This window comes from Pectinophora gossypiella, chromosome 28 (genome assembly GCF_024362695.1).
Source record: "Pectinophora gossypiella chromosome 28, ilPecGoss1.1, whole genome shotgun sequence".
Classification (NCBI taxonomy): domain Eukaryota; kingdom Metazoa; phylum Arthropoda; class Insecta; order Lepidoptera; family Gelechiidae; genus Pectinophora; species Pectinophora gossypiella.
The window spans coordinates 1,046,126-1,074,014 of record NC_065431.1 but is presented as its reverse complement, the minus strand read 5'-3'; the positions used below and the strand labels follow the sequence as shown (position 1 = coordinate 1,074,014).

Here is a 27,889-nt window from a genome sequence, read left to right as displayed (position 1 = left end):
CTTTTCACTATTTAATTAAATTGTTAATAAAATACACACTTTTACACTTTCGCGGGAGGCGTCGGCCATTCGATTCTTACAACATTGCCATACCAAAAAATACTAATTATTTTTATACTTGTGTTGCCAGCAACAAGTGTATACTAGTGATGTTCCGAATATCCGTATCTGTATCCGCGGATATCCGAGATAAAAGAAAAATCCGTGTCCGTATCCGTTACTTTTCACGCGGATCTTTTACGGATCTTTTTCAGGTGATTAAGTAGAATTAATAAATAAAAATCTATAAAATTCCACAGTGTCACACTAAACCACAACCAAAACAAAAGTACTACCCGCGCAATGCAAGTTAAAACGTGTCCTGCCTGACGTTGCGGCGAGCGAAGACGTCAACAGCTATCGTTTCAAGGTCGCTGGCGCCGACACCAATCGAATAATATCGAATAAGAAAATAAAGATCCGTATCCGTATCTGTATCCGCGGATCTTTACACTAAATATCCGTATTCAGATCTGTATCCGCGGATACACATTTTTAACGATCCGGCACATCACTAGTGTATACATATTAATGCTCGTGACCGTACATACAGGTAGCCACACAACTTGATAAGGTGTTAGTGACATCGTAACAAATAAGGAACTATAAGTTTGATTTTATATTATGTAATGCTTTGTAGCTGATCTTATACTGTAGTTATGGTAATATATATGATGTGGGAAGGGTAACGAATCCTATTTTACCTTGAATGCGTCAGCTCACAGCCATGAGTCATTAGGGAACTCTTCAATCAATAACCTACCAATGTTAATGTTACATTTTGTTGCGATGATTGTTGGCATTCTATTGCTTATTACTTAATATTATTTATATTCTTAGCTGCTATAAATGAGAACGTACTGTACTCTCATATTACCATCTACATTCATATAAATTGTCGCTGTGTGATATAAGTTGGCTGTGTGGGTATTATTAATACTCCATTCCTGATTGATAATGCCAACATAGTCAACTTTTCAAAATAGTTCTCAATGTATGTGTCATAAATTTCCGTATGGCTTTATGGCCGGCGAAATATTTGTACTAAATTCATTCTTGTAAGTATTGTTAGACTGTGTCTGTAATACTGTAATTTATTAATGTGTAATAAAGACTTTTTAAAATCAATCAATCTTCAATCAATAACACTGCGGTATGTTCATAAAGTAGGCGGATTAGATGGATTTGTAGCTCACGACGAAATCTCAATGAGGAACAGTCCAGGCCACGTTCCCTAAAAAAAAGTTGGTAGTATTATTAACAGCCTCCGTGGTCTAGTGGTTAGAGCGTTTGGCTCACGATCTGGAGGTCCGGATTCGATTCCCGATGGGGACATTGTCGAAATCACTTTGTGGGACTGTCCTTTGTTTGGTAAGGACTTTTCAGACTTGAATCACCCGATTGTCCGAAAAAGTAAGATGATTCCGTGCTTCGGAGGGCACGTTAAGCCGTAACAACACCTCCACCAACCCGCAGTGGAGCAGCGTGGTGGAGTATGCTCCATACCCCCTCCGGTTGTTTGAGGGGAGGCCTGTGCCCAGCTGCGGGACGTATATAGGCTGTTTATATTTATGTATGTTATGGGGTAGTATTATTTCTTATTATACGCTAAAGGTTAGGTAATAAAGCTCTTTCTACTGCGCATCACTGTGCAGAATTATAAACATACATATTTCTTATCAAACAAACATAAATATGTACTTCCAATAATTTAGTTCGACTTACTTCTCTCCGCGAGTGGTTGTCTCTGGCATAATAATAATTTATTTTTTGTTTATTTTAATAAAAATAATAAAAAAATAAAACAAATAATGAAATAAAATAAAAAATAAATTATAATAATAATAAATGTGAAATAATTATTGCAATAAAACAGTGTCAATGAGGATAAAAATATTATTAATAAAAATTGAATATTTCTTCCTTAAATTGTTATAAGATTAGTGTTGAATACAAAATGGGTACGTTTAAAGGTAAATGTTTGAAAGTTCGATATGCTAATGAGATTTGAATAGTCACTATAGACCTATGCTTGCACCAATGAGTTATCAATTTACCTTAAGTACAGTGTTCACTTGCAACAGTGTTGAAATATCGGGAGTCTCATATCCCTGATTTTAACGCGAAGCCATCGGTACGGCAATGCAGGACGGAAGAGGCGAGTCACAAGGACTGTAACCTGGAACCTGATAGAGGGCAGCAGCAACTGTCAGTACTATTCAGAGGCGGAGGACAAGAGTCCTAGTATGGCTTTGTAATAGACTACTCTGGGCGCCATCCCATTCGCGTCAGACAGAGTACTGCGGGGTGGAAGGCAAGAGGGAAACCATTGCCCTATTTTTCCCTAAAAAGTGGCAGGGAAAATGCTGCATCCACAAGAGCGTTGTAGCAGAGTACAAACTCTGCACATACTGGCCTTTTGTTCGGACCATCATCATTTTAAATTACGAAATTCTCATTCCATTCCATTCGCATTTCCTTTCATTTTACTCTTTTTTGACTCACTGCATCCCCGACCTTGATAAAAACAACAAGTGTATTATACTGTTTAGGGCCGTGCCCTCTAATACCTAATTCTTGATTCTTTTGTGAAGTGTGTGAACTATGTATATTCCTATCCTGTTTGTGAAGTGTTTTTAATAAACTGTATATATTCCTGCTTGCTGTTGCTTCTACTTTATCATCGTCATCACCAATCATTCCCCTACTCTGCCGGCACGTCGGGATACCATATCCTCACCACCCAGCGTGCCGCAGCGTGGCTCTTAAATTAGTAAAGATGCAGTTTTCACGAACACAGTTGACAACTGCCCTCTGTCAGGTTACAGTCCCTGTGACTTGCCTCTTCTGTCCTGCATTGCCGTACCGATGGCTCCCATCTCCGCCTCTGCAACCGTTGAGGTCTTCACCCGTATCCCTGGGCAAGGGTTCTACGTTATACCCCGTAGGTCTGGTGATATGTGATAAGTACTTCTTCTATCGTGTGGATTGTGAGGTGAATTACCAACCTCATCAACCCTGGTGTCAGGGTTATTATTGAGCCGTCAAATGCCCCTGACATGGCTCACGTAACGACATTACATACTTACATCAGTGAGTAGTACCCGGGACCAACGTTTAACGTGCCTTCCGAAGCACGGATCATGTTACTTTCGGACAATCAGGTGATCAGCCTGTAATGTTCTTACCAATCTAGGGATCACAAATTGATTCGAATCTGGGACCCCCGGATCGTGAGCTCAAGGCTAACCACTGGACCACAGAGTCCGTTATGATAATTACTGATATATGTAGTTGAAGGCGAGTGACCATCCTCTTTTATTTATTTTTCATCCTTCTTCTTCTTTTTTTTTTCTTTTTTTTTTATTTGTCTTTATCTTTATCTTTTATCTTTATCTTCATTTTTGCCTGAAAGTAATTGCTGCTTAGCAATAAGGCCGCCAGATTGTTCTGTGTCTTTTGTCCGTGTGTGTGTAGGTACAAAAGGATAATAATATGTACGGTCACGAGTACTAACATGGTATACACTTTGATACCATGTCACATTAAGTTTTTTGATAAATTAAACCGTAAGTCTCATTAAATGTCAAATGTGATAGTGCGACAGGGTTCTAAAGTGGGTACATGATATTGCTCATGATTGGACAGGGTGTGACACCGTAAAGAACACTGAGGGGGGTTACTGATTGAGTTTGATGAGTTGACCAAACTTGTTTTCTCTGTTTCAGTTGACCCGTTTGATGAACGAGATCTACGAGACAGTGACGGCGTGCAACATGGCGGACAACAAGCCGGGCAGCTTCCCAACAGACTCTGTCTCCGACACCATTAGTGACGGTGAGAGATTCATTTATCACTTCTTATCGTGTGGGTTGTGAGGTGGAATACCAGCCTGGAACATCAGGGTTATGATTGAGCCGCCATGGCCCCTGATATGGCAAATACAAATACAAAAATATTTATTCGTGAATGTTGCGTGTTACAAAATATTACAGTTGTATTACAGGGTTACAGTGTTGTCATCGGTCTCAGCACATTCAGCCAAGAATTGGCATACGAATTTAAAATTGTATTCGACTATTCAGTTGTGTTTTCCTTTCTCTGTTTTATGGTAATTCCACGCTGCTACTACTCTGTTAGGGTGGTATTAATAAACGAATCTCAGCTGAGACTGCCCTTAAGATCATGCTCAAGTCTCTGTTTTTATATGAGAACTGTCACATTGACATGATCTTGAGGGCAGTCTTGAAGCTGAGATTAGTTTATTAATACCACCCTTAGTCAGGAAGTGCTTATGGGGGTTGTTGTTTGAAATTCATTTACAGAGTATGAGCGTATGACCTCTTAGATGGGTGTTTTGATTGAACAAGTATAATGCTTCAAAGTTGTCCACGTCATAGTAACTGTTTAAGATTTTGTATGTCTCTATCTCCACGCTCCCTGCCAGCTTGCAGTGTGGTCAGCTTAAGAGTTTCTAGCCTCTCTTCATAAGATTTTTTCCTGAGTTCTTTCGGTATTTTGGTGAAACTTCGTTGTACTTTTTCTAGATTATTTAGCACTAGTTGTCCACGTGTGCCCAGCAGTGGGACGTAAGGGTGTTAGTGACATCGTAACGAAAACGAATACCGAGGAGAATGATTCGGAGTTAATAAATAAAATTAAAAAAAAAATGCATTTATTTCGGGTAGGTACCCATATTGTAACTATGTTACCTACTGAATAAAGATATTTTTTGAATTTTGAATTTTATAAGATACAATTATGTCACTTTAAAATTAAAATTAAAAGTTATTACAATCAAAAAATGTTATAAAGTTAAAAATTATTAAAATCAAAACTAAAATGTACTTAAAATTAAAATCAAGTTATTACTATCAAGTGAAATTTTCCGTCACAAAATTCATAATATTTTGTGTACCTATTTGAATTTAAATTTGGAAATTCTTTTTTTTGTTTCGTTTTCCCGGAAGGGTAAGGCAAAGGGAACTATGCCCATACAGCCATGTCTTACGTATTTCTTTTTCTTGATGATTAATTAAATGATAAAAGGTGATGATGATGATGAAACCTAAGCCCCCACTCTCGGAGCAGACTCCTACTCCGAACCCCAAACGAATTAACTCTTTTCCGCATAAACTTTCGAGTTATGAAGCGGCTTCTTGGCACGAAGCGAAAATAGATAGATACTTTGTTTATTGAATATTCCGCTATAATAACACTGTCGCGAATGTTTTCCGACTAACTTAAAGCGATCTTTAACCACAAAACACCACTTCGTATTAATTATTTAGATTATTCAATGAAGAAAGCAACTGTCCCGTTCCCGTTTCCGCCAAAAAGTTTGGAAATGCATCTTCGCTGTTCAGCCAATTTTTTTTTCATCCACAGATTCGGTAAAACTGACACGCAGCCTGACTGAAAAACGCAAAAATTACGTTCGCCGCGTGTCGTCCCGGGTCGCGTATCTAGACACGAAGAATATCAAAAACACACGTTACAGACACCAAACCTCTGTTTGTTCTTACAAATCGGAAATCGTCGACAACCCTTACAGCACTTTTCGATCGTGGAAAAGTTTCCGAACGTCACAGAACAACCTCAAAATGGAGCGCGACGCGTCAGACTCGAAATTCAACCTGACAGATGACAGCGGGAATGTATTGTCTATGAAAAGTGACTTTGACAGCTCGGAAACCATAGACAACGAGAGCATAGACGAGAAGACGGGGTGTGTCGATATAGCCTTGCCATTTGAGCCGCGGGAGAAAGGTTTGTTTAACGTCTGCCTTCTCGTCGGAATGAATTATATGACCGGCCAGGCTTATGTGAAAAGCGTATTTCCTAAACAGGTAAGTTTTTTTTTACCTATATTTTTTTTTTTCTTTTTCGTCAGTAGAACGCTTGGCTTTTTGGTTCGAATCCAGCACAGGCCTAAACAATTGTCAAATTTGTTGCTCAGTGGTGAAGGAAACATCGTGAGGAAGCCCACATTCCCGAGAAATGAAAAATAATAATCGGAGGTATGTGACCTAACCTGTATAAGGCTGGTTTTCCCTTCGCGGGTTGGAAGGTCAGACAGGCAGTCGCTTCTGTAAAAAACCGGACCTGTCAAACTGTTACGTTAGGTAAGCGGACCCTGTGAAAAACGGGATAATGCGAGGGAGATGATGATTATTTATTTATTTATAAAGGTACATACAACATTACAGTGTAACCCAATGCGCTGTATAACGAGGAAACAATATAAAAACTAATACAACAAAAATAAAAATTAATGAAAAAAGAAACAAAAAGAAAAATAACACTCTGAATAACATGAAAAACACTAAAAAAAATACAATTTCAAATTTAAAAAGTAAACTATCACACAATAACTTAAAATATAAAAAACCCCCGACCAAAAAAAAAGTACGCAATTATTATGACAAAAGGTTAAAAATGCTAAACCCTATAAAAAGTGAAAACACTCTCGACTGATATACCTTTCACACAAAAAAAAACCGCATTAAAATCGGATCATCCGTTTGGGAGCTACGATGCCACAGACAGACACATACACATTTACACACACACACACACAGACACGTCAAAACTTATAACACCCCGTCGTTTTTGCGTCGAGGGTTAAAAATATAAATAATAATAGAAAAAACAAAACAGTAAATCATTAATAAATCTTCTCGCAAAAAGCCAAACACTCTCTTCATAGAATCCACCATCTATCAGCGAACATTCTTGACGTTCAAAAAGCGCTAAGTAAGTCAATTTTGAAAAATAGATTAGAATAACTGTATTCCCAAAACAGTGAAGGTTACAAAAGCATTTACATAAATTAAGATTAACAATTTGTGACTGGTAGCTAACACTACCAGTCACAAATTTAAAAGTAGCTAACACTACCAGTCACAAAAACACAAAACAGCCCAGGGAAATGGGTTTTAAATATATATTTTTTTATTTTTTTTTGAATACGTCACATTGTGGTTCATTGTTCATTGTGTGGATTATTGAGTTTCAAATGTACTCCTATTTTCCTGCAGGTGCAAGTCCCTCCCCACATAGAGAACCTGATATTCCCGGAAACATTGAGCTCCACGTCACAAGTGAACGGCGGCAGAGCCCAGATGCATTCACTAGTGCTTACCAATGAACGCGGCGACCGCTCTTATGGGTAAGTTGCTTTAACTAGAGACTTACGGACAATCAGGTGATCAACTTGTAATGTCCTAACCATAATAGGGATCACAAGGGATTCTATTTTTTAATTTTTTTTTTGACGTGACTTATTGTAGATTTGCCGCTGATGGCATTAACCACGTGGCCGGACAAATGGAGAGCGCTGAAAGCTCTCACCCGGTACAACGTTTACGACAACAGGCGTGAGGGTGCCCAGTTGGGCGCGAACCTCGGCTCTGGGCGTCGTCTGAGAGGAAAAATATTTGAAGGAATTAATCGACTCTAGTGGGTCGATAGCGATAAGCGCTGATTGAGGGAAATCGTCTACCACGCCGGCGGGGTCGGTGTCCGGGGTCCTGAGGTGTTTGGTGTCGCGAGCTGATTGGCTGGCTCTATGGCTCGAGTCCCCCCGGAATTTGAATGATAACAACACTAACATGAAAATTCCAAATTGTTTCAGCTACTGCCGTCGTGTGATGCCAGAGGGCGCCACAATCTGTCTACCACTGTGCTACTGCATCATTGGGAAGTACAGAGCTCCGGGATTTTACTACAAAGTAAGTATTTATTCGTACTTCACTACGTCAGAAGACCTTTATAAAACAGTAATTTTGTACTAAATTAAATTTATAAATATCAATAAAGAGAAAATTTGAGACGACTAGCGCCATCTGTTATCGAGTAGTTATACTAAAAGGTCTAATAAATTGACTTTTTCAAAATACATGATATGGTTTAATAGATTCTGATATACTTAGGTATATTGTAGGCATCTGTTACTGTAACAAATTAATAATTGGTTTTTACTTCGCAGTGGTTCCAATATTTATTTAGTAATCAGAATTTTATATTTTTCGACTTAGGATACTAACCAATTATTATTTGCAGGTTCTACAAGAAATAGAGTCGCACCACGGCAGTTCAGAAGTAGAAATCCACTCGATACTCCAACAACTCTTCGAATCCGACTTCCCGAACCCTGGCGAAGATATAACGATATCGTACACCAAAGATTACAACAAACACCAACCCGCCATCTTGAATGACGTTTCAAAGTGTAAAACTATGCCGGACATGAGACGAAGTGGCGGGAAAAGTGACAGTGAGCAAAATTCGGATACAAGTGTGTGCGATTTTTCGGACCGCGAAAAAAGTGTTAACGACAGTGCAGATAAAGTGCCAGATTTTTATGATTTGGAAAACAATAATAGTTCAAAAAAAGTGTTCTTGTGTTTGGATGCGCCTAGGTGTGTATTATTACTTTTTTTAACAGAACATAAGATCACGACTATGATGAGGAGCTCGGTGGCGCAGCGGTAAACGCGCTCGGTCTGCGATTGTTGAAGTTAAGCAACTTTCGCAAAGGCCGGTCATAGGATGGGTGGTCACAAAAACAAAAAAAGTTTTCATCTTGAGCTCCTCCGTGCTTCGGAAGGCACTGCTGCTCCACTGCGGGTCGCTGCTGGGACGTATATAAGCTGTTTATGTTATGTTATATAGGTACACTACAAAATAAAGAAGCCATAGTTACATTATAAAAAGAAATATATTATATATTATTACATAGGTGCGTACTTAAATATTACAATAACAGGGTGTTCAAAGCCTCGTTAAAAATAAGTCATGGATGACATCCGGATGTCAACCCGTGATCATGGCACATGCAACAGTGTCGAAATATCGGGAGTCTCATATCGCCATTTTAAACGCGGTAAGAACGCGTTATTATGTGCTTTAATTATGATAATAACCGCGTAAACCTAAAACAACGTATATAAGCTGTTTATGTATGTATGTTTCTTTTTTAAATTTTACAGAACGAAGGTTATAAAGCGCCCGATCGAGCCGCGTGTTGATGAAGACAATCTATCCGTGCTGCTTGACTGCCTGGGCGCAGGACTCACCATCAAAGTCTTCGGCTCGCTGCTGCTGGAGAGGAAGTTGCTGGTCATGGGCGACGACCTTCAGTAAGTTTTACAATACAATACAAATATACTTTATTGCACCAAAATAAAAAAGAAATAATTACAAAAAGTCTCTTAATTAAGTACATGGCAAATGGCAGCCTTATCGCTTAAAGCGATTACTTTTTTGTTTTTTTTTTTTTAGTCATGAGCAATATAATGTACCCACTTTAGGACTCTGTCGCACTATCATTTTATGACATTTAGTGAGACTTACAGTTCAATTCGTCAAAAAAGTAAATGTGACATGGTACCAAAGTGTATCATATTAATGCTCGTGACCGTACAGTCACGTCTTCACGTCTTTCCCTCAGCGTTACAGATTCCGATGTGGTAGTAGTTTCACAGCTAGTTACATAATATGTAATTTAGTTTTTTGACGTTCAAAAAGCGCTAACTTTGTAAGCCAATTTTGAAAAATTATTTTTTTTTAATCATGAGCAATATAATGTACCCACTTTAGGACTCTGTCGCACTGACATTTATTTGACATTTAGTGAGACTTACAGTTCAATTTGTCAAAGTTAATGTGACATGGTACCAAAGTGTATACATATTAATGATCGTGACCGTACTCATGGTAGCGTTGCCAGATTTTTTTTGCCAAGTCGGGATTTTGGAACTTTTTGAGTGAAAAAAAGCGGGATTCTTCCGTCGAAAGCGGAACATAGTAAAAAATATGTATATAATAAAAAGTTTTTGAATATTTATCTTTTAATTTGAGTTCAAATTACGTTTACGTGACAACAGATAGTAAAAATATCCATAGAAAATGTATTTTAATAAAAATAATATGATATTTTAAATCAGATTTACCCTATCGTTAAATAGTTGTCTTATTCGTGTCTTATTCGTCTTCCGAATAAAAAAACGGAAATCAAAATCTTTTTTTTATAGTTTTATTTATTACACACTTGTCTGCGCCATCCGCCCGCGCTTTCTCAGTACGTTGCACGCACGGTCGAGTTATTCCCGAAAAGCGGGACTGAGCCTGTCCCGCGCGGGAGATTAAATTTTGATTTAAAAATCGGGACGTCCCGCCAAAATCGGGACGTCTGGCAACGCTGACTCATGGGCTTGTCCAGTCTTCACACATCCCACACATACACCCACCAAAGACACACACACACACACAAACACACAGACTGAGACACCTTCCCCATCCGCCTAAAACTACTGCAGCTTCTCACAACCTGTATAGCCGGGGAAAAGAAGCTGCAAGAAAAACCTCGGCACAGGGCCCTAGACGTTCTTTTAAAAAAATAAACATAAAATATTGTTATACAATTGAGTATAGAATTGAAAAAATACTAAAATAAATATGAATTTTGCGACGGAAAATCCAACTTGATATCAACTCAGAAGCATGGTCTGCGTCATCCCCCTCAGTATTCGTTACGATGTCATTAAACCTGAACTTCCTTGTCCCCAGCCTGGTGTCCTCCTGCCTGGAGGGCCTGCAGTCAGCTCTGTACCCGCTGGTGTGGCAGCAGCCGCTCATATCCAGCATACCAGCAGAGATCCAGAGAGAGGTGAATAGAATTCTATATTTTACCTTTCACCTAGGAAGCAACCCAATTACGTGGAATCATCATCAGCCCATTAACGTCCTCACTGCTAGGGCACGGGCCTTCCCTATGGATGGATAGGGAGAACGGGCCTTAAACCATCACGCGGGCCCAGTGCGGATTGATGGTTATTAACGACTGCTAATGCAGCCGGGACCAACGGCTTAACGTGCCTTCCGAAGCACGGAGGAGCTCGAGAATAAAACTTTTTTTTTATTTGTGGTCACCCATCCTGTGACCGGCCATTGCGAAAGTTGCTTTACTTCAACAATCGCAGACCGAGCGCGTTTACCGCTGCGCCACCGAGCTCCTCAATACGTGGAATAAATGACTCTAATTCCCGAGGGTGCCCAATTCGAGTTCAACTAGGCAGCCTCAGCCTTGAGAGATATTTGAAAAAAATAATCGATATTGAGCCGATAGCCGTTTAGTTAGTCTAATGCGGCTAAGCGTGACCTCACTTTCTGGCTGCGTAACTTCGGAACACAGAGAGACTCGAACAATCCTATCATACGCATGTGTCGGTTTTACAATAATGTCGCCTCCATGGATAAAAACTTGGATATTTTTGATAATTTTGGAACATTTAGAACACAAATTATCAAAAGTCTAAAATCAGTCAAAAACTGAAGTCGTTTTGTTTTTTGAATTGTAATCTTATTTGCCAAGTTGAAGTGGGATTGGGCAGGTCACGTCTGTCGGATGCCTAACGACCTGTGGGCTAAGATCACCACAGAATGGTCTCCGAATAGAGACAGACGCAGGCGCGGCAGACCGAGGCGGAGATGGCGCGACGACTTGGATGCTTTCCTGGAAGGCTGGCCGGAGGAAGCACTGGAGAGAGAGTCCTGGAAGAAATGGAGGGAGGCCTTTGCCCAGCAGTGGGACACTTTAGGCTAGATAAGATAAGATAATCTTATTTTATTTTTCTTTACCTCTTTTTAGTTGCTATATGATTTTGCATGCTGTCAACGCACCCTGTTTGGGATGTTGACTGACCATTTTCGTGTGTAACTGTATATTTTATCATGTATTGTCAATGTCCTGTTGTGTGTTGCAATAAATAAATAAATAAATAGCCATAAGAGCTGGATGAGGGAAATCGTCGACCACGCCGGCGGGGTAGTTGGACTGATCAATTTTGTGTTTGTATAGGTGCTGGAGGCGCCGCTGCCTCTGCTCGCGGGGATGCTGACAACGGACACCAGTCAAGCATCTAATCATCACACTGAAGAGGTATGGTAATCACACACAGTCGCTTTTCTTTCGTGCCTTGAATTTACCTTTGAACAGTTTTAAAACAGTAATGAAGGCCTTTCGAGGAATACAACACCTACTACTGGATTCCACATGCTCGATAATTCGAACCCGTCTTCCCTATTGGAATTTGGAAAATTATGGATCTACCTACTCCACTCCAATCTCATCAGTCATCCCGTGATCATGGCACTTGCAACAGTGTCGAAATATCGGGAGTCTCATATCGCCATTTTAAACGCGGTAAGAACCCGTTATTATGTGTTTTAATTACTGTTAAGTCCTTGCCAAACATAGGACAGTCTCACAAAGTGATTTCGATAATGTCCCCATCGGGAATCGATTCCGGACCTCCAGATCGTGAGCCTAACGCTCTAACCACTAGACCACGGAGACTGCCAACTGACTTAGGTGGTTGAGCTTATGTTATGTTATGCTAATTATTCTTCTCCCCCAGGGTATGCTCATAGACCTGACACATCCTTCCAAGGTCCTCTTCTACCAAGGAGATGAGTCAACCATCCTCCCGACTCCAAGCTATAAGACCTTGAAGACTTCCCTGCAGATGGAGACAAAGAAGGACAGGTCGGAAGACCAGAAAACCAGGAATGTTATGATCTCTGAAGCTTTCCTGAGGTAAATACATAAAACATAACATATACAGGCTGTTAGTGACATCGTAACGAACACTGAGGGGGATGATTTAGACCATGATTCTGAGTTAATATCAAGTGGAATTTTCCGTCGCAAAATTCATGTTGTTTTGTTTTTTTTATTATTATTATTTTCAATTCTATGGTTATGCGATAGAAAATTCCGATAGTGTTAATGCATCTATGTCTGTTTAATTTTCAGGTTTTTCGTGGACATCCTGGGTGATTTCTGGAAATATTTCTCAGTAGGGGAGGTGAAGGAAGGGGACTTAGGCAAAGGAGATGTAGTATTTGATGTAAGTATAAATGTATATATAAGTTACGTTACTAGTTATATATAAGTTCATTTATAAGGGATATCACGGCAATAATCACGTTAAGCCGTTGGTCCCGGTTACAACATACTATATATAGTAAGGCCAACCAGACGAGATAAAGAATGTAAACAAAGTTTCAAGGGTTCAAAACATTTTTATTTGAATAAATTATTATAAAGTTCGAATTTTAATCGCTGTCGTCTGTACTAGACAAAGATGATTCGTCGTTAGAGGCCGAGTCAGCTGTGTTTATGGTAAAACTATCTATTGTGTTATCAATCATGTTGTCAATACTGTGTTCAAATCAACAACTACTCACAATAACAGCAAAAATCAAAAATAAATCTAACAGAAACGGAATAATAAGAACAAAAAACTAAGTAAATACGGAGACGAAAAAATATGTATCACTCAGAAATCAGAATCATTTATTCAACGTAATTATCATGGATAAACTTGTTGAAGGTCAATGTAACATTTTTGAATTTACGTCATTTCGCAAGGTGTTATGGCTGAGGAGAAGAAATGACAAGAAACTGCAACAGCAACACATCTTTTAAAAACCAATGAGGATATACATTACAAGTTATTTAATAACTAGAGGAACACATTCAATACCAGACATTTTTATCATTTAGGTAGTCATAAATCTTATAATAAGCTTTTTTACATAAAGTAAGCTTCACATGAGCTTTAAATTTATTTTCTGACAAATTTAAAATATTATCTGGTATTTTATTGTAAAAACGTATACATTACCCCAAAAAAGATGAATTTAATTTACTTAATCTAGAATTTTGAATAGCAATTTTATGTTTATTTCTTGTATTGTAAGTATGCCTTTCACAGTTTCTCGGAAGGAGAGATAAGTTTTTACGATACATAATGTTTTCATATATATATTGACTTGCGACCGTCAGTATATTTATTTCTTTAAACAGCTCCCTCAAAGAGTCCACTTCGAACGCAATCCAAACAGAAATGAACTTGTTCATAAAATGGCGGACCAAATGTTGACAGCTGCGGTACTGACTGCTTTCCTGTACCACGAAACACACAACGACAGCTGTCGTCGACCAACTGACGCCATAACTGCGCGTACGAGTGATAAGGACAGAGATAATAATCCCTGGCTATCGCAATGTAACTCAGTAATGGTCCGCTTGTTTACGTTTTTTATCTCGTCTGGTTGGCCTTACTATAGTTTAAAATATGATGGCGCTGTACAAACTAGTAGCGCTATCTATATTTATTAAAAAGTCCTTCATTAAAAAAGTAATTCTCATCTCCCTAGCATTATCCTGTTTTTCACAGGGTCCGCTTACCAAACCTGAAGATTTGACAGGTCCGCTTTTTTACAAAAGCGACTGCCTGTCTGACTTTCCAACCCGCGAAGGGAAAACCAGCCCAATACAGGTTAGGTCACATACCTTCGAAAATGCATTTCTCGTGTGGGTTTCCTCACGATGTTTTCCTTCACCGCTGAGCACGTGATAATCATTTATGATCCAAACATGAATTCGAAAACAAATCCGACAATCATTGGTTTAGGTATGTGTTGGATTCGAGCCTGCGACCTCGAAGTGAAAGGCTAGCGTTCTACCAACTGGCCTACAACGGCTCTTAAAAAAGAGAATTCTATATTGTCTGTTTATTTTCTATCCACAGAAAGAATCGTACATCCGCAGCGCGCCAGCAAAGCAAACCCAATACTTCCTTGAATGGTTCACTGAAACCGCAATGTTCAACCACTTCATACAAAACATGGCTATCATCCACGAACCAACCTTGCAACGTCAAACCTCCAATACGTCATTTACGTCAAACTCGACGTCCACCTCGCAAACGTCTTTACGTCAAATGACGTTGGTCGACACGCCGCTGCCGAACTTCTACGAATTGTTCAACGAAAGAGTACGGTGTAGAAGGAAGAATGATTCACAGAAGTTTGACAAGAGTAACTATAAGAATGCTATGAATAAAAGGATGAAGCTTTTAAAGACTAAATTGAGAGAGTTGGTAACGTAAATAGTTGGTTAATTAGGATAAAAACTTGAAGCTAAAATGTGCCTACATTTGGCAACACTGTTGAGTGTTTCTAAATTTTGACAGTTCTTCATACTGTCCAGCTGAAATTCGTGATAAATTGCTACTAAATGTGGAGCAGCGTGGAGTGTATCCCGTCTGAAGGATGAGTCACGAAGCAGCCAGTTGGAAAACGGCAGTGTTGATTGAAAATAAGTTTTCTTCTTTCCGATCTTTAGGGAATAAATATAACACTATGATTTTGCAGTTAAACGCAGCGCAAAGGGTTATAGTGTAAAAATATAACCAAAACGATATGTTTGTTTACTCATATGGTATGGGGAACTGTCAAAATTTAAGAACACTCAACAGTAGCGACACCTGACGGGAGAAATAGGCAGTTTTTATTCTCTTTGTATGAAAAGGATAATGAGTCAAAATGAGTATGTAGCGGACCCAACTAGTTGGCCACCTAGTTCCGCTCACATGCAACAGATGGCGCCACATTCAATAATGCAGTAATAATGAAGTCTTCAAGCGGTCGTGAAACGCGGTATCGAAGTTTACACGGCAAGACGCATATATACAACTTCCAACACAACACTGTTGGATCGTCGATCCCATTACCAACTTGTGGCTAGCGGGGTACTATGCTCAGTTCGGTACCCCGAAAACATCCTTTGGCGGCAGCACACCCTCGCCGCCAAAAGCATAAGAGAGTGAGTATAAGACCAGATATGTTCAATCCTATGACAAGCCGCCATTGCTAGCCCTTTCATGACGTAAGTGTAACCACTGTGTTACCATTAAATTGGTATCTCAACATTCCATGAACGTAAATTTTATTATACATTTTTTTAAGTTTACGCGGTTATTATCATAATTAAAACACATAATAACACATACCCCTACTTTAAACGCGGTAAGAACCCGTTATTATGTGTTTTAATTGTAAATTTTATTATTGAAAAGTAATCGAATTACTGACTAATGTATTTAATTACTATTACTTGTCAAATATTTATATAAAAAACATTAAAACTGTAAGTAAATCTTTTACTGAAAGTTCAAAATTTCCTTGTAAATTAAAAACATTGGTCGTGGGTAATTTGTGTTTTACAAAATGGCAACCCAGGGTGGGATGACGTCAGCTGGGCTAACCTTGAAATGTTAGCTGTCACTTTTGAGCATACCTGGTCTTTTTATACTATGACGCACGCTATCTGCCTCTATCAAATGACGTTTGTGAGTAACAGCAGGCTTAGCACTGTAAGCATGCGACTATCTCGCTTCGACATACGTCACCCGTCACTCTCTCACAGTACTGCACAGAAAGAGGCAGACGATCTCTGTCGCGGCGAGAAAGAGTCGCGTGCTTACGGTGCTAAGCCATTAGTATACAGAAAAGGGTAGAAGTATAGGAAAGTGCAATGAGGTGCAGTCAGATGTGGTTTAACCCTTATGGCCAATAGAAAGAACACGACACGGTATAGAAGAAGGAGGTGGGAAAGGCCCTGACGCGCATTTTATAAGAACCGCTGTCGCCGGTTCAACCCCACTTCCGAATACATTCCGCTTAGGGACGGTACTGAAAAGTATCGGCGTCCGAAGGACGTAATATACGATCCCGACGACCCGATTATTCTAGCCATAGAGGCAGCCAATCTCGCGACACCAAACACTTCAGGACCCCGATACCGACCCCGCCGGCGTGGTCGACGATTTCCCTCATTCAGCGCTTATCGCTATCGACCCACTAGGGTCGATTAATTCTTTCAAATATATTTCCTTTCAGACGACGCCCTGAGCCGAGGTTCGCGCCCAACTGGGCACCCTCAGGCCTGTTGTCTTAAACGTTGTACCGGGTGAGTGCCTTCAACGCTCCCCATTTGTTCGGCCAAGTAGTTAATGCCATCTGCGGCAAATCTACAATAAGTCACGTCAAAAAAAAAAGATTCAACCCCACTTTTTACTGCTACTCCTGCAAACAGATAACTACGATAGCTCTACTGCTTCTCAAATTCCATAGCCACTTTTTCAATGTATATTTTATGTGATAGGCTGCAATTTTATCATACTGCATACAAAAGTATTTTTTTGATAATAAGCCGATCATACTAAAGTTTTTAGGTTTTTTGTGTTAAGGAGGGATCTCCTTGAATGAAAGTCGATATTAGATTTTTTGCCCTGCAGGTTATAATGCACAAGACGACCTTTTAATATACCATAGCAAAGCTCCGTGCGTCGTAAAGTTTGCGGGCGAGTGGAGTGCAAAGTTGAAGTATGACCTATTTCTTTACTTGTCCCTTTCAACCTTTTTCTTCTATTCCCTTGGACACAAGCCCTCTGTCGGTTTCTACGACATGTCGGTATGGTAGAAATTCTATGGAACTTTTAATATGGTTTCTATAAATTGTGATATATTAATTTATAAATTACATAATCTCATAGTGTTTATGATTAGTTTTAAGTGATTTTCGTTTAAGTTTTTAGTTTTAGACTATTTAAGTATAATTTTAAATTACTCTACTGATTTTGATGAAATTTTCAAGTTTAGACACACAGAGACGCAACACGCAATACTTTGTAGCTATTTGAAAAAATGTTTTAGGGTTGCCACCTCTTTTTAGCAAAAATATATAGATTTTTTGACAATTTGCTAAAATAATCATAGTGTTTTAAGAAAAAAAATAATTTCGTAAAAAAAAAGAATGATACCTCCACTGTGTACATGTATTGGTGTTAAAAATATTTAACTGATTTTGACAACATTTTACCCACACATTCCTAATTGTCTTTTTCTAATCCGTAGAAAAGGAAAGGGACGGGAAATTATCATACTAAAGGTTGAACTACATCTGACCGCGCATCGCACCTTCCTATCCCTTTCTGTCACTCAGAACCGTTATCTGCTACATAACAGTTATGCTCAATCCTATGACAAGCCGCCATTGCTAGCCCATTGATGACGTAAGTGTTACCATTAAATTAGTATCTCCAACATTCCAAGGACGTAAATTTTATTATAGAAAATTAAGGGAATTACTGACTAATGTATTTAAATTACTATTATTTTATCACATATATAAAAATCAGTACGTAAATCTTTTACTAAAAGTACAAATTTCCTTGCAAAGTAAATTAAAAACATTGAACGTGGGTAATTTATTTTTTACGAAATGGCAACCCAGGGTGGGATGACGTCAGCTGGGCTAACCTTGAAATGCTAGCTGTCAGTTTTGAGCATACCAGCGGGCTTAGCACCGTAAGCACGCGACTCTTTCTCGCCGCGACGGAGATCGTCTGTCTCTTTCTGTGCAGTACTGTGAGAGAGTGACGGGTGACGTATGTCGAGGCGAGAAAGAGTCGCACGCTTACGGTGCTGGTTTTCTTATACCATGGTCGATTCCGCCGCATGCGGTCGTGTTATCTCGCTCTAGCAAATGACGACCCTGAATGACAGAAAAGGATAGAGGCATAGGCAAGTGCGATGGTAGATAAATGTAATAGAAATGTAGTAGTGTTGAAGTATACATATCTGTATGTAAGAAACTCCATATTTGAGGCTTTATAATTGTAATGCTGTTAATAAGACTGCTTTTAGGTGCCCAAGTTAGAAAATATCGTTTTGGGCACATTGTCAAAAGTGCCGGCCTGTTAAAAAATATGAATCAAGTCGTTAGGACTGATTTCAGCTTTATATTCAAACTGATCTTCCCTATAATTTTAAATATATTTATTATTTTAACTAAAATCTATAGAGAATCAGGATATTAAAAGTTAAATAAAATCTAAAATAATTGTGATAGAAATTTAGTGCCTTAGAAGAAAATCTTCAACAGCACCCACCTTATAGACTTGAGACATTGTCCATTTCTAGCGGGCACTTTTGATTTTGTGCCCAAATTAAAAATAATCTCCATTATTTTGTAATGTAACACGAAAACTTAGCACATTCGACAAATATAATTTTGATGTTTTTAAAATCTAGATGTTTCTAAGATTAAATAACATATAATAGGGTAGGTTCCAACTAGTCAAATCAGTTACTTTTTACTAAACGTCAAAACACAAAATTATTGAAAAAGCAACCTGTGACGTCATAGAAAACGTGACAAAATGAATAGAAAAAAAGAACACATTTTTTGTCACCTTTAGATCTGTCTTTATTTAGTAATCAGAGTTTCATAATTTATCTTTGACCAAGGAAACTACCCAATTGGCTATGAATAAACATTCCACCAAAACCTACAAGCCTATTCTAAGATGTTCACTCCAACCTTCCTCGACTGAGGGCGGCTCAGTTGAGGCGACCTCAAGGCCTTCAATCAATCAATCAATAATACTTTATTGCACAACGACGACACGAGTGAACATCTTATAATACGGTTGTTAATATTTTTAATTCGACCACCGACTCAATGTTGCTAGAGTTGTATAAGATTTTGTATAATTTACAGAAATAGGTGCTGAATTTCTGAGCAATAAAAGCATAGTGACGCCCTATATCGAATACCTCACAAGTGCTTTTTTGAAAAATCATATTTTAATGTGTTTTTGTTTGACGCCAGTTTCCGTGCAGGTAATATTTTTTCAAAATGGCGCTGTATGGCCTTGGACGTCGTAGTAAGTTAAGTTAGTTAGATGAGTTGAAACATAAACACTTGGGCAAGGATCACATTAAGTTGTTTTATTCGAAAGTAAAGTTACAATTAGTTGGTTTTGGATGGATGCTAATCGTGACCGACCGCGACGACGTATTTACGTCAACTCTAGAAAACGTGTGCGATGCGCAAAAGTAGGGCGCAAGCTCAGCTAGATTAACTTGTACGTACGTAAACCGTACATGCTCCTGAGGGAAAGGTTATGAAAAATAGCCAAAGTTTTGATTACAATGAGCATCCAGTACAAAGCAAGAAATTAGTCAAAGTTAAATTCTGAACGTTTCGTCTTCACTTCGCTATAGACAGGTTCCGCTGGTGTCGGATTGCGTACTTCTTGCAACTCTATATCTGGTTCCGTGTTTCTCATGTAAGTTTTAGAGGATGAATTGGGAGTTTTTCTTTTTATGCACCTCTTTTTAATGTAAAAATAGAGGGCTGCTGTAAGCATTCCTCCCAACAGCAAAGTTGTGACGGAGTATAGGTAAGTGTCGTGAACCGATAAGTGTGACGTCATTGGTAGCTTCTCATTTTGCTTCTGATATGCCAGTTGTTGCTCAATCTTACCGAAGTCCAATGATGTAGGTTTGAGTTCCGTCATGTTTAGTTGGGCATTGTTCCAATTTAAGTTAAACATGTTGTTAATCGAAGAGTTTATTGTTGGTACATCTATGTCAGCACTCATCTGTAGATGACTTCCAAAGTGATTAAATGTGTAAATAGTTGCATCTCTTTTTTGTAGAATGCACTTAGGCTTTAGAAATATAATTCCGGTACCCATTAATGCCACAGACGTAACTTGATCTTCGCATATGATTCTTATCAAGTGTTTGTTGCATAATGTGAATAGCCATAAGTTCGGTCTGTGTAGCTTCGTCCACATTTCTTTACAGTCTACGTCATCGATGACGCATGAGTGTGACGTTTGTTGACTGAACACGTTTGCTTCGCATGGCGCATTTTTGTCGTATAGGTTGTGGATCGGTTGGTTTGCAACGCAAACATATTGTTCTTTTCCATATGCTGTACACTGCTGCATTTTATTTTCGTCCATAGTTATGTATGAGTTTTTTACAAAGTTTATAGCAATGTACTCTGAAGATGGGCGTATCAGTTTTAAGTGTCCCTGTCTTATGAATGGTATAGGGATGATTCTGTGTAGTTTGTATTCTTCGTCGCTGATTAGTGGTATATGAAGTTCGAACAGTAAATAGTTTTTCGTAACTCGAGCCTTCACGTAGATAAGTTGATAAATATCCTGTACATCTTGATGTATATCTTTGATTGGGAGAGATAGACCACTTGGAAGTTTTCCGGATATAGTATTCAGTTGGTCTATCAATTGCGATGTCGGGAACAGATGGGTATCTAAGTGACCTTTGTAGATGTTTGAGATTGCGTTTAGCAACATTTCTTGTATACGTTGTAGTGCGCTGAGAATTAAAGTTGTAGTTATAGCTGCTGAGTTGACATCGTTCACTACATACAAGATTTGCACGCGGTGTTCCATCTTTTCGATTTCGTTACAGGTTTTGTTCATGTAGTTATGTATGATGTTAAATTGTTCTTCCATAAAGTATTGGCTCTTCTTAACAATGTTGTTTTGGGCTTCAATAATCAAAGTTTGGTTTTTCATAAGTTGTAGTAGGTAGTTATCGTTGTTATTCAAGGTTTCGATGTCATCCACATATTTTTTGGCGAAATCCTCGTCAAGAACCCCAAATAGTGTCCGTGCTAGCTTTCCTACGCCATCGAAGTAGCCTCGTTTCTGCCGTGCCAGATGTTGAGACAACAGAAGCTCGTCGCGTTCGAAGAGATGACGCAGTTCTTCGCGTAAATGACTGACGATAGTGTTGCATGGTGGGTAAGGAATCTTTTGACAAAGAATGTTTATCTGTTCCACGTAGTTTTTAAGTTTGTTTTCAGCTTGCCAATAAGATGTTAGATTATAGTAGATTAAGAGATTCCACTCGTCGTGTATCCGTTGTATTTTCCCAGCCGCGTCGAAATATATCGGGTGATTATTTTCAATTTTAGTTAGTTTATAGTTATTTAATTGTGTTGATGTTGCAGTTTTCACGTTAAGAGTTAGCATTACAAGCAGTATTGTGAATAGACTGCAAATAGTTTTCTTCCCCTTTTTATTTGTTTTTTGTAGGATAGGGGTGTCGCTTTCTTCTGCTTTCTTTTTAGTTTGTAAGTTAGTTTGCAGGTCATCTTGTTGCGGCAGCGGTGCTAGTTTCGTAATAGGTCGTTTCAGGTGTCCTTTTTTAGTTTTTATAGTGACCACCCGAACCTTGCCATCCGCTCCTGGATGGAGTTCTGTCACTCTACCAAGAGCCCACTGCCCCGGAGGCAAGTTTTCGTCTGTCACGAGTACTACGTTGCCTTCTCCCAAGTTCTTTGTTGGATGATGCCACTTACTGCGTTCCTGGAGTTGATGGAGGTACTCGCTGGACCATCGTTTCCATATATGGATGTTCATTTGTTCAACAAGTCTCCATCTGTTTCTCAAGTCGTACTGGTTGAAGTCTTCTTCTTGCTGTGGTAGTGACAGCAGCGGTCCGCCGACGAGGAAGTGACCTGGGGTTAAGTATTCCAGATCTTCGATGTCTTCCGAGAGTGGGCACAAGGGGCGCGAGTTCATACAGCCCTCTATCTGCGCCAGCAACGTTGAAAATTGCTCAAATGTGAGCTTTTGCTCGCCGAGGACTCGCTTAAGATGGTACTTCATCGATTTTACCGCAGCCTCCCAGAGCCCACCTGCTGTAGGCCACAGAGGTGCGTTGAAGTGCCATTGTACGCGTAAGTTGCTCATGTTGTCTTGAAATTCTGAAGCTAGGAAAGTTTTGTTAAGTTCAAAGTCTTGTTGTAGCTGTTTGGCGGCACCTACAAAGTTCGTGCCGTTATCCGAAAAGACGTTTTGTGGTGTACCTCTCCGTGCGCACATTCTCTTGAAAGCAGCTAGGAACGTTTGTGTTGTTAGGTCAGAAACAAGTTCCAAATGCACGGCTTTTGTTGCCATGCAAATGAAAATTGCTACATAAGCCTTACACGTTTTGACTCCCCTGCCCTTGTTGATTTTTATTTCAATATGGCCAGTGAAGTCCACACCGGTGTTCGTGAAAGGTCTTGCTGGTGTGACTCTTTCCTTTGGCAAGTCAGCCATGAGTTGTGTGTTTCGGTGCGGCTTGTAACGATGACATCTCACGCATTGTCTTAGTTGTTTTTTGACAGTACTGCCTCCTCCTATAATCCAATACTCTAAGCGTAGTTGTGCTAGAGTGAGACGTGCACCGCCGTGGATAGTGATGATATGCGCTTCTTGAATTAGAAGCTCCGTCAATCGTCCTTTAGCGGGAAGGATGAACGGATGCTTGGATTCTGTTGGCAACATTGAGTTAGTTAGGCGTCCCTTTACTCGTAAGAGACCCTTATCGTCGAGATAAGGAGTCAGTTTTAATAAGTTGCTCTTTTGTGATATAGGGATGCCTTTCTTTAGTCTCTCAATATCTTCGCTAAAGCATTGTTCTTGAACATCTTTAATTATTCGTTCAGTCGCAGTAGTTAGTTCTTGTGGAGATAAAGGCAACACTCTTTTTTCGCAGTTGGGTAAGTTATTAATAGCATTATTTCTTTTCTGAATGCTAAATATTTGCACAGCTCGTAGTACACACGCTAGTACTCGTGTTACACGTTTTAAATCACTATATCTGTTCAATAGTGTAGGTATGATATCGCCTTTCTTTTCTCCTTTTGTTATGAAACAATTTGTTTTTATTTCATCACATGTAGTGTATGTTTCTTGATTTTCGTTGTTGTTTACAAACTTTTCGGTTTCTAGCTGTTGGGGTCCCTCCCACCATAAGTTAAATGTTACAAGTTGGGATGGTGTGAGACCTCTAGTGGCACAGTCAGCGGGGTTTTCTTCCGACTTTACGTAGCGCCACTGTGTGGGAGGAATTACATTGTTTATTTGTGTCACTCTGTTAGCGACGTAGCGCTCCCATCGTTGTACATTGCCCTGTAGCCACGCCAGGACTACTTTGGAATCGCTCCAGCAGTTTATTTGCAGTTCTTTGCTAGTTATGATAGTTTTCAGTTTATCAACCAGTTTGGCCAATAAAAGGGCCCCGCATAGTTCCATTCGAGGCAATGTTACTTTCTTGTTCAGCGGTGCGACCTTTGTTTTGGCTGTAATTAATGTAGTGATGTAACAGCCGCCATCAGATTGCACTCGACTATACAGGACGCAAGCGTACGCCTTTTCGCTTGCATCGCAGTATCCGTGTATTTCAAGTTTGTTTGTAGTGCAATTTAACCATCGGGGTATAGTAAGTTTGTTTACGTTGTGTAGGTCTTGTCGTATGTCCTCCCATTCCTTTACTACTGCAGCAGATACTGGTTCGTCCCACTCGTTTTTACTCATCCACATCTTTTGAAAGAGTAATTTCGCTTTGATGGTTGTGGGTGACAGCCATCCGAGTGGGTCATAGAGTTTGCTTATCTGTGCTAGTAAGTTACGTTTCGTTAAATTATCTTTTGCCGGTAAGTTCCAATTGTAGGTAAAAGTGTCGGCGGCCGGGTTCCAGCGCATTCCGAGTGTCTTCGAGCTTGGAGTTTGTTCAGAGCTGAAGTCGATAGTCGTCTTACTACAGCGCTGGTCATCTCGTAAGTCATCCAAAATGGTTGGCTCGTTGCTGTTCCATTTACGTAAGTTGAAACCTCCTTTTTCCAGTAGTTTAATAAGTTCGCTAATAAGCTGTTTAGACGATTCGATCGTGTCTTGTCCATAGACTAAGTCGTCCATGTAAAAGTAGTTTTTAAGTACTTCTGCCGCCACCGGGTAGTTAAGTTGTTCATCTTGACCGAGTTGGTGCATGGTCCGCATTGCAAGATACGGTGCAGCCTTTGTTCCGTACGTCACAGTACAAAGTTGCCATTCTTGCAAAGGTTCGGCGCGTGACCCTCTCCAGAATACTGTTTGTAGATGTTGCTGGTTTTCATCAAGCCAAATCTGCCTGTACATTTTCTCCACGTCAGCAGTGAAAACGTACTTGTATGTTCGCCAGTTGATAAGGAGTGTTAACATATCCTTCTGCAGATTAGGTCCCGTGTACATTAAGTCGTTGAGACTCTGATTATTTCTTGTTTTGTAGGAGGCATTATAGACCACTCGTAGTTTAGTCGTTAGTGACTCTAACCTGAGTACACCATGGTGAGGTAAGTATAGTTGTTGTTTCTGTTTAGTTTGTTTAGTTATAGGTTTCATGTGTCCCATCGCAATGTATTCGTTCATGAAACGATTATACTCCTTGCTATACTCGTTGTTTTTCTCCATCTTTCGTTCCAGTTGCATGAACTGCGACAGGGCCTGAGGTCGAGTTGTTGGTAAGTTATGTTCATAGCCTGGCTGCATAGGCATCTGGACCACGTACTTCCCGTCTGGTAATCTAGTTGTAGTTTTAGTGTACATTTCTTCACAGAAGTCCTGTTTGTTTATGTCGGTTGAGTTAGGCGTTATCTCTTCCGACTCCCAAAAGCGCGTCATGTTTTGCAGGTCGTTGTGTATAACGAGACAGTTGAACGTTTTCACTCTGCCGCTGATAATCCAACCCACCTTCGTTTGCTGCGCTACTGGTAAGTTATCGTTTCTCATCACACCATCGAGTATGATGTCTGAGTAGATGTCGGCACCCAGCAACAGATCAACTGGGCCCGAGGTGTTGAAGTTAGGGTCGGCGAGTTTTAAGTTTTCCAGGTAATGCCAGTTGTCCAGGGAAAATGTAGTGCTTGGTAAGTTGTTTATTAGTTTCTTCAATACTAAAGCTTCGATGTGGAGCGTGTAGTCAGTATGGATAGACTTGCATTCTAAGTTCACCGCTCCCTTACAGTTTCCCGACAGCGATCCGATTCCAGATACGACCGCACTCAGTTTTTTACGTTTTAACCTGAGTCGCTGTGCAGCATCCTCAGTAATTAGGCTTACTTGTGAGCCCTGGTCAAGTAGGCCTCGAAGTGTTACATAGTTTCCATCTATAGTTTTTACTCGTAGTTGTATAGTCGTCAGTAAAACCTCTTTGTTAACGTCAGTTATGTTGTTGACGGCATGTGAGCTTGAAGTTAGAGGAAGTTGGTTAGAATTATTTCTATTCGTTAGATGTTCAGTTTCCGCCTCATGCATCTGTGTATGATGGGCTTTGTTACAAATTTTGCATGTTTTCTGTGATGTACATGCATTATTGCCATGCGTAAATAAGCAGTTTTTGCATAATCGCAAGTTTATAATTGTTTTGCGGCGATCAGTTGGTGTCATATTCAAAAACTTCTGACATTGCATTAGCACGTGCTGATCACTTTTGCAGAGTGGGCAAGTTCGTGCTATAGTAAAGTAGGTATTTGCTTCCTTTTTAGAATTGTTAAAGTTTGATGAACCCTTCGGCGAAAAATAATTCTTCTTATAATTGTTATAGGTATGCTTCGTGTTGTTATTTGCGGTATTGTAGTAAGAGTGTGGTTTGTTCATTGATGATTTCTGAATTTTCTCACCTTGAACTGGTTCGAGAGCCATGAACTTTGTTTCCAGAAAATGAGTAAATTCATCCAGATTAGGTAACCCTCTAGGATTCTCTCGTTCTTTCCTATATTCACTGGAACTGGTGGGATCAAGTTTCTGAATCATCAAGTATACAACCATAGGTCCCCATGATGCTACGTCGACTCCGATGTTACATAATCCATTCAGGCACTCTTTAATTACATCATGGAGTTTTCTAAGGCCCACGGCGGACTCCTGTTGTAGAGCGGGATGGTTGAAGAGCGTGTTCATGTAAGAGTTAAAAAGTAGGCTCTGATTGTCGTATCTGTTTGTAAGCAGTTCCCAGCATGAAGTGTAGTTCTCGGCGCTCACTCTGAGATGAGATACTATTCTCTCAGCCTCATCCTTAAGCTTGGACTTAAGGTGTTGCATTTTTTGGGCATTAGAGAGGAGAGGGTTGATGTGTACGCTCTCAATAAAAAGATCTTTAAAAGTTAACCAATGGTTATAGTTACCATAGAAGTCCGGGATAGCAATCTTTGGCGTAGATTGTTGGTAATGTGTGTTGTTCCAAATTTTGTGGTTTAGTTCTTTACGTAAGTTATCGTAGACGCTCTCTAATGCCTCGTATTTCAGTTTATAAGTTGTTTCGTCATCCTGCAAAATGCAATCTAGTTCCCAATGTATTTTTTCTATATTGTCCCATTTGTTTTTTAGAATTTTTAAAGTATCTTCAAGCTCCCATTTTTCCGAAATGTTTTCACGATAAGTTTTCTCCACTGTGCGCTCAAAGGCTCTAAAATTGCAATATTGTTGTCTTAACATTTCTTGCTGCTTCTCTTTAGTTTCGTTAGTTTCCCGTAGCGGTACTTCGAACTTAATATCATCAAAATTAAATTTCGAAGTGGTCGCAAGTTGTTTGGTTACAGTTGAAGAAGAAGTAGTTGCTTGTTCAGACTTACTTGTTGGTTTAGAAGTCAACGCGGACTTCCGTTGAAGCATGTCTTGTAACACTTCTTCGTATAAAGTTTTCATTTTCGCGTATACATCATCTCTAAAGTATTCGGTGTCCGTTTTTCCAGATTTCACTAAATCCATGTGGTTGCTGATAAACTTCTCCCAGTTAGAGTTTAGACGCTTAAGATGTTCCTCCAGGTACGTCAGAGTCTTCCTTGAGGGACTATCTTTCTTGTAGTTGGAACATAGTTGTTTTAGAGTTACGAAGATAGACTCCTGATTGGCAATCATCTCCGAGACGTCCGTTGCCATTGTTAAAAGTAAAGTTGTATAGTAAGTTGTTCAATGTAGTTAATAAGATAGGTTTTTTAGTCTAACCTACCTAGTTGTAGTTATAAATTATATGAAATCCTATGGCACGTTTCTCCGTAGGTTTACTAGTTCTACAAGATCGCGAAGTTTCATTAATCTTGTTGTCTCAATGTTCCTGCTCTCCTATGACGTTATATGCGCCGTCTCTATGCTGTCGGTGAGTCCCGCTGGTGGGAGGCCGAAAGCACCGATTCGCTAACGTCACGAAAAAACCCGAAGCACTGATTTCCGTTGCTCGAAGGACCAAAATGTATGGCCTTGGACGTCGTAGTAAGTTAAGTTAGTTAGATGAGTTGAAACATAAACACTTGGGCAAGGATCACATTAAGTTGTTTTATTCGAAAGTAAAGTTACAATTAGTT

The 27,889-nt window shown here is 39.5% G+C and overlaps 2 protein-coding genes across 2 annotated transcripts in view; one reads left to right on the top strand and one right to left on the bottom strand.

Moving 5' to 3' along the window:
- The window catches only part of LOC126379108 (uncharacterized), a 56,366-nt gene extending 39,886 nt beyond the window's left edge, over nucleotides 1-16,480 (top strand). The window contains exons 3-13 of the mRNA XM_050027713.1: nucleotides 3,768-3,876; nucleotides 5,428-5,888; nucleotides 7,080-7,210; nucleotides 7,676-7,772; nucleotides 8,104-8,462; nucleotides 9,033-9,182; nucleotides 10,612-10,711; nucleotides 11,903-11,983; nucleotides 12,462-12,640; nucleotides 12,860-12,953; nucleotides 14,643-16,480. Coding sequence (XP_049883670.1) covers nucleotides 3,768-3,876; nucleotides 5,428-5,888; nucleotides 7,080-7,210; nucleotides 7,676-7,772; nucleotides 8,104-8,462; nucleotides 9,033-9,182; nucleotides 10,612-10,711; nucleotides 11,903-11,983; nucleotides 12,462-12,640; nucleotides 12,860-12,953; nucleotides 14,643-15,002 — 2,121 coding nt within the window. The 3' untranslated portion in view covers nucleotides 15,003-16,480. The remainder of the gene's footprint in view (nucleotides 1-3,767; nucleotides 3,877-5,427; nucleotides 5,889-7,079; nucleotides 7,211-7,675; nucleotides 7,773-8,103; nucleotides 8,463-9,032; nucleotides 9,183-10,611; nucleotides 10,712-11,902; nucleotides 11,984-12,461; nucleotides 12,641-12,859; nucleotides 12,954-14,642) is intronic.
- A 3,439-nt stretch (nucleotides 16,481-19,919) lies between these two features.
- LOC126379074 (uncharacterized) lies at nucleotides 19,920-27,467 on the bottom strand. The gene is made up of 4 exons (XM_050027636.1): nucleotides 27,161-27,467; nucleotides 26,421-26,683; nucleotides 21,759-25,844; nucleotides 19,920-20,345 (listed from the first exon to the last, which is right to left on the bottom strand). The coding sequence occupies exons 1-4, from the start codon at nucleotides 27,465-27,467 to the stop codon at nucleotides 19,920-19,922; spliced, it is 5,082 nt and encodes a 1,693-aa protein (XP_049883593.1).
- Between the last annotated feature and the right edge of the window lie 422 nt (nucleotides 27,468-27,889).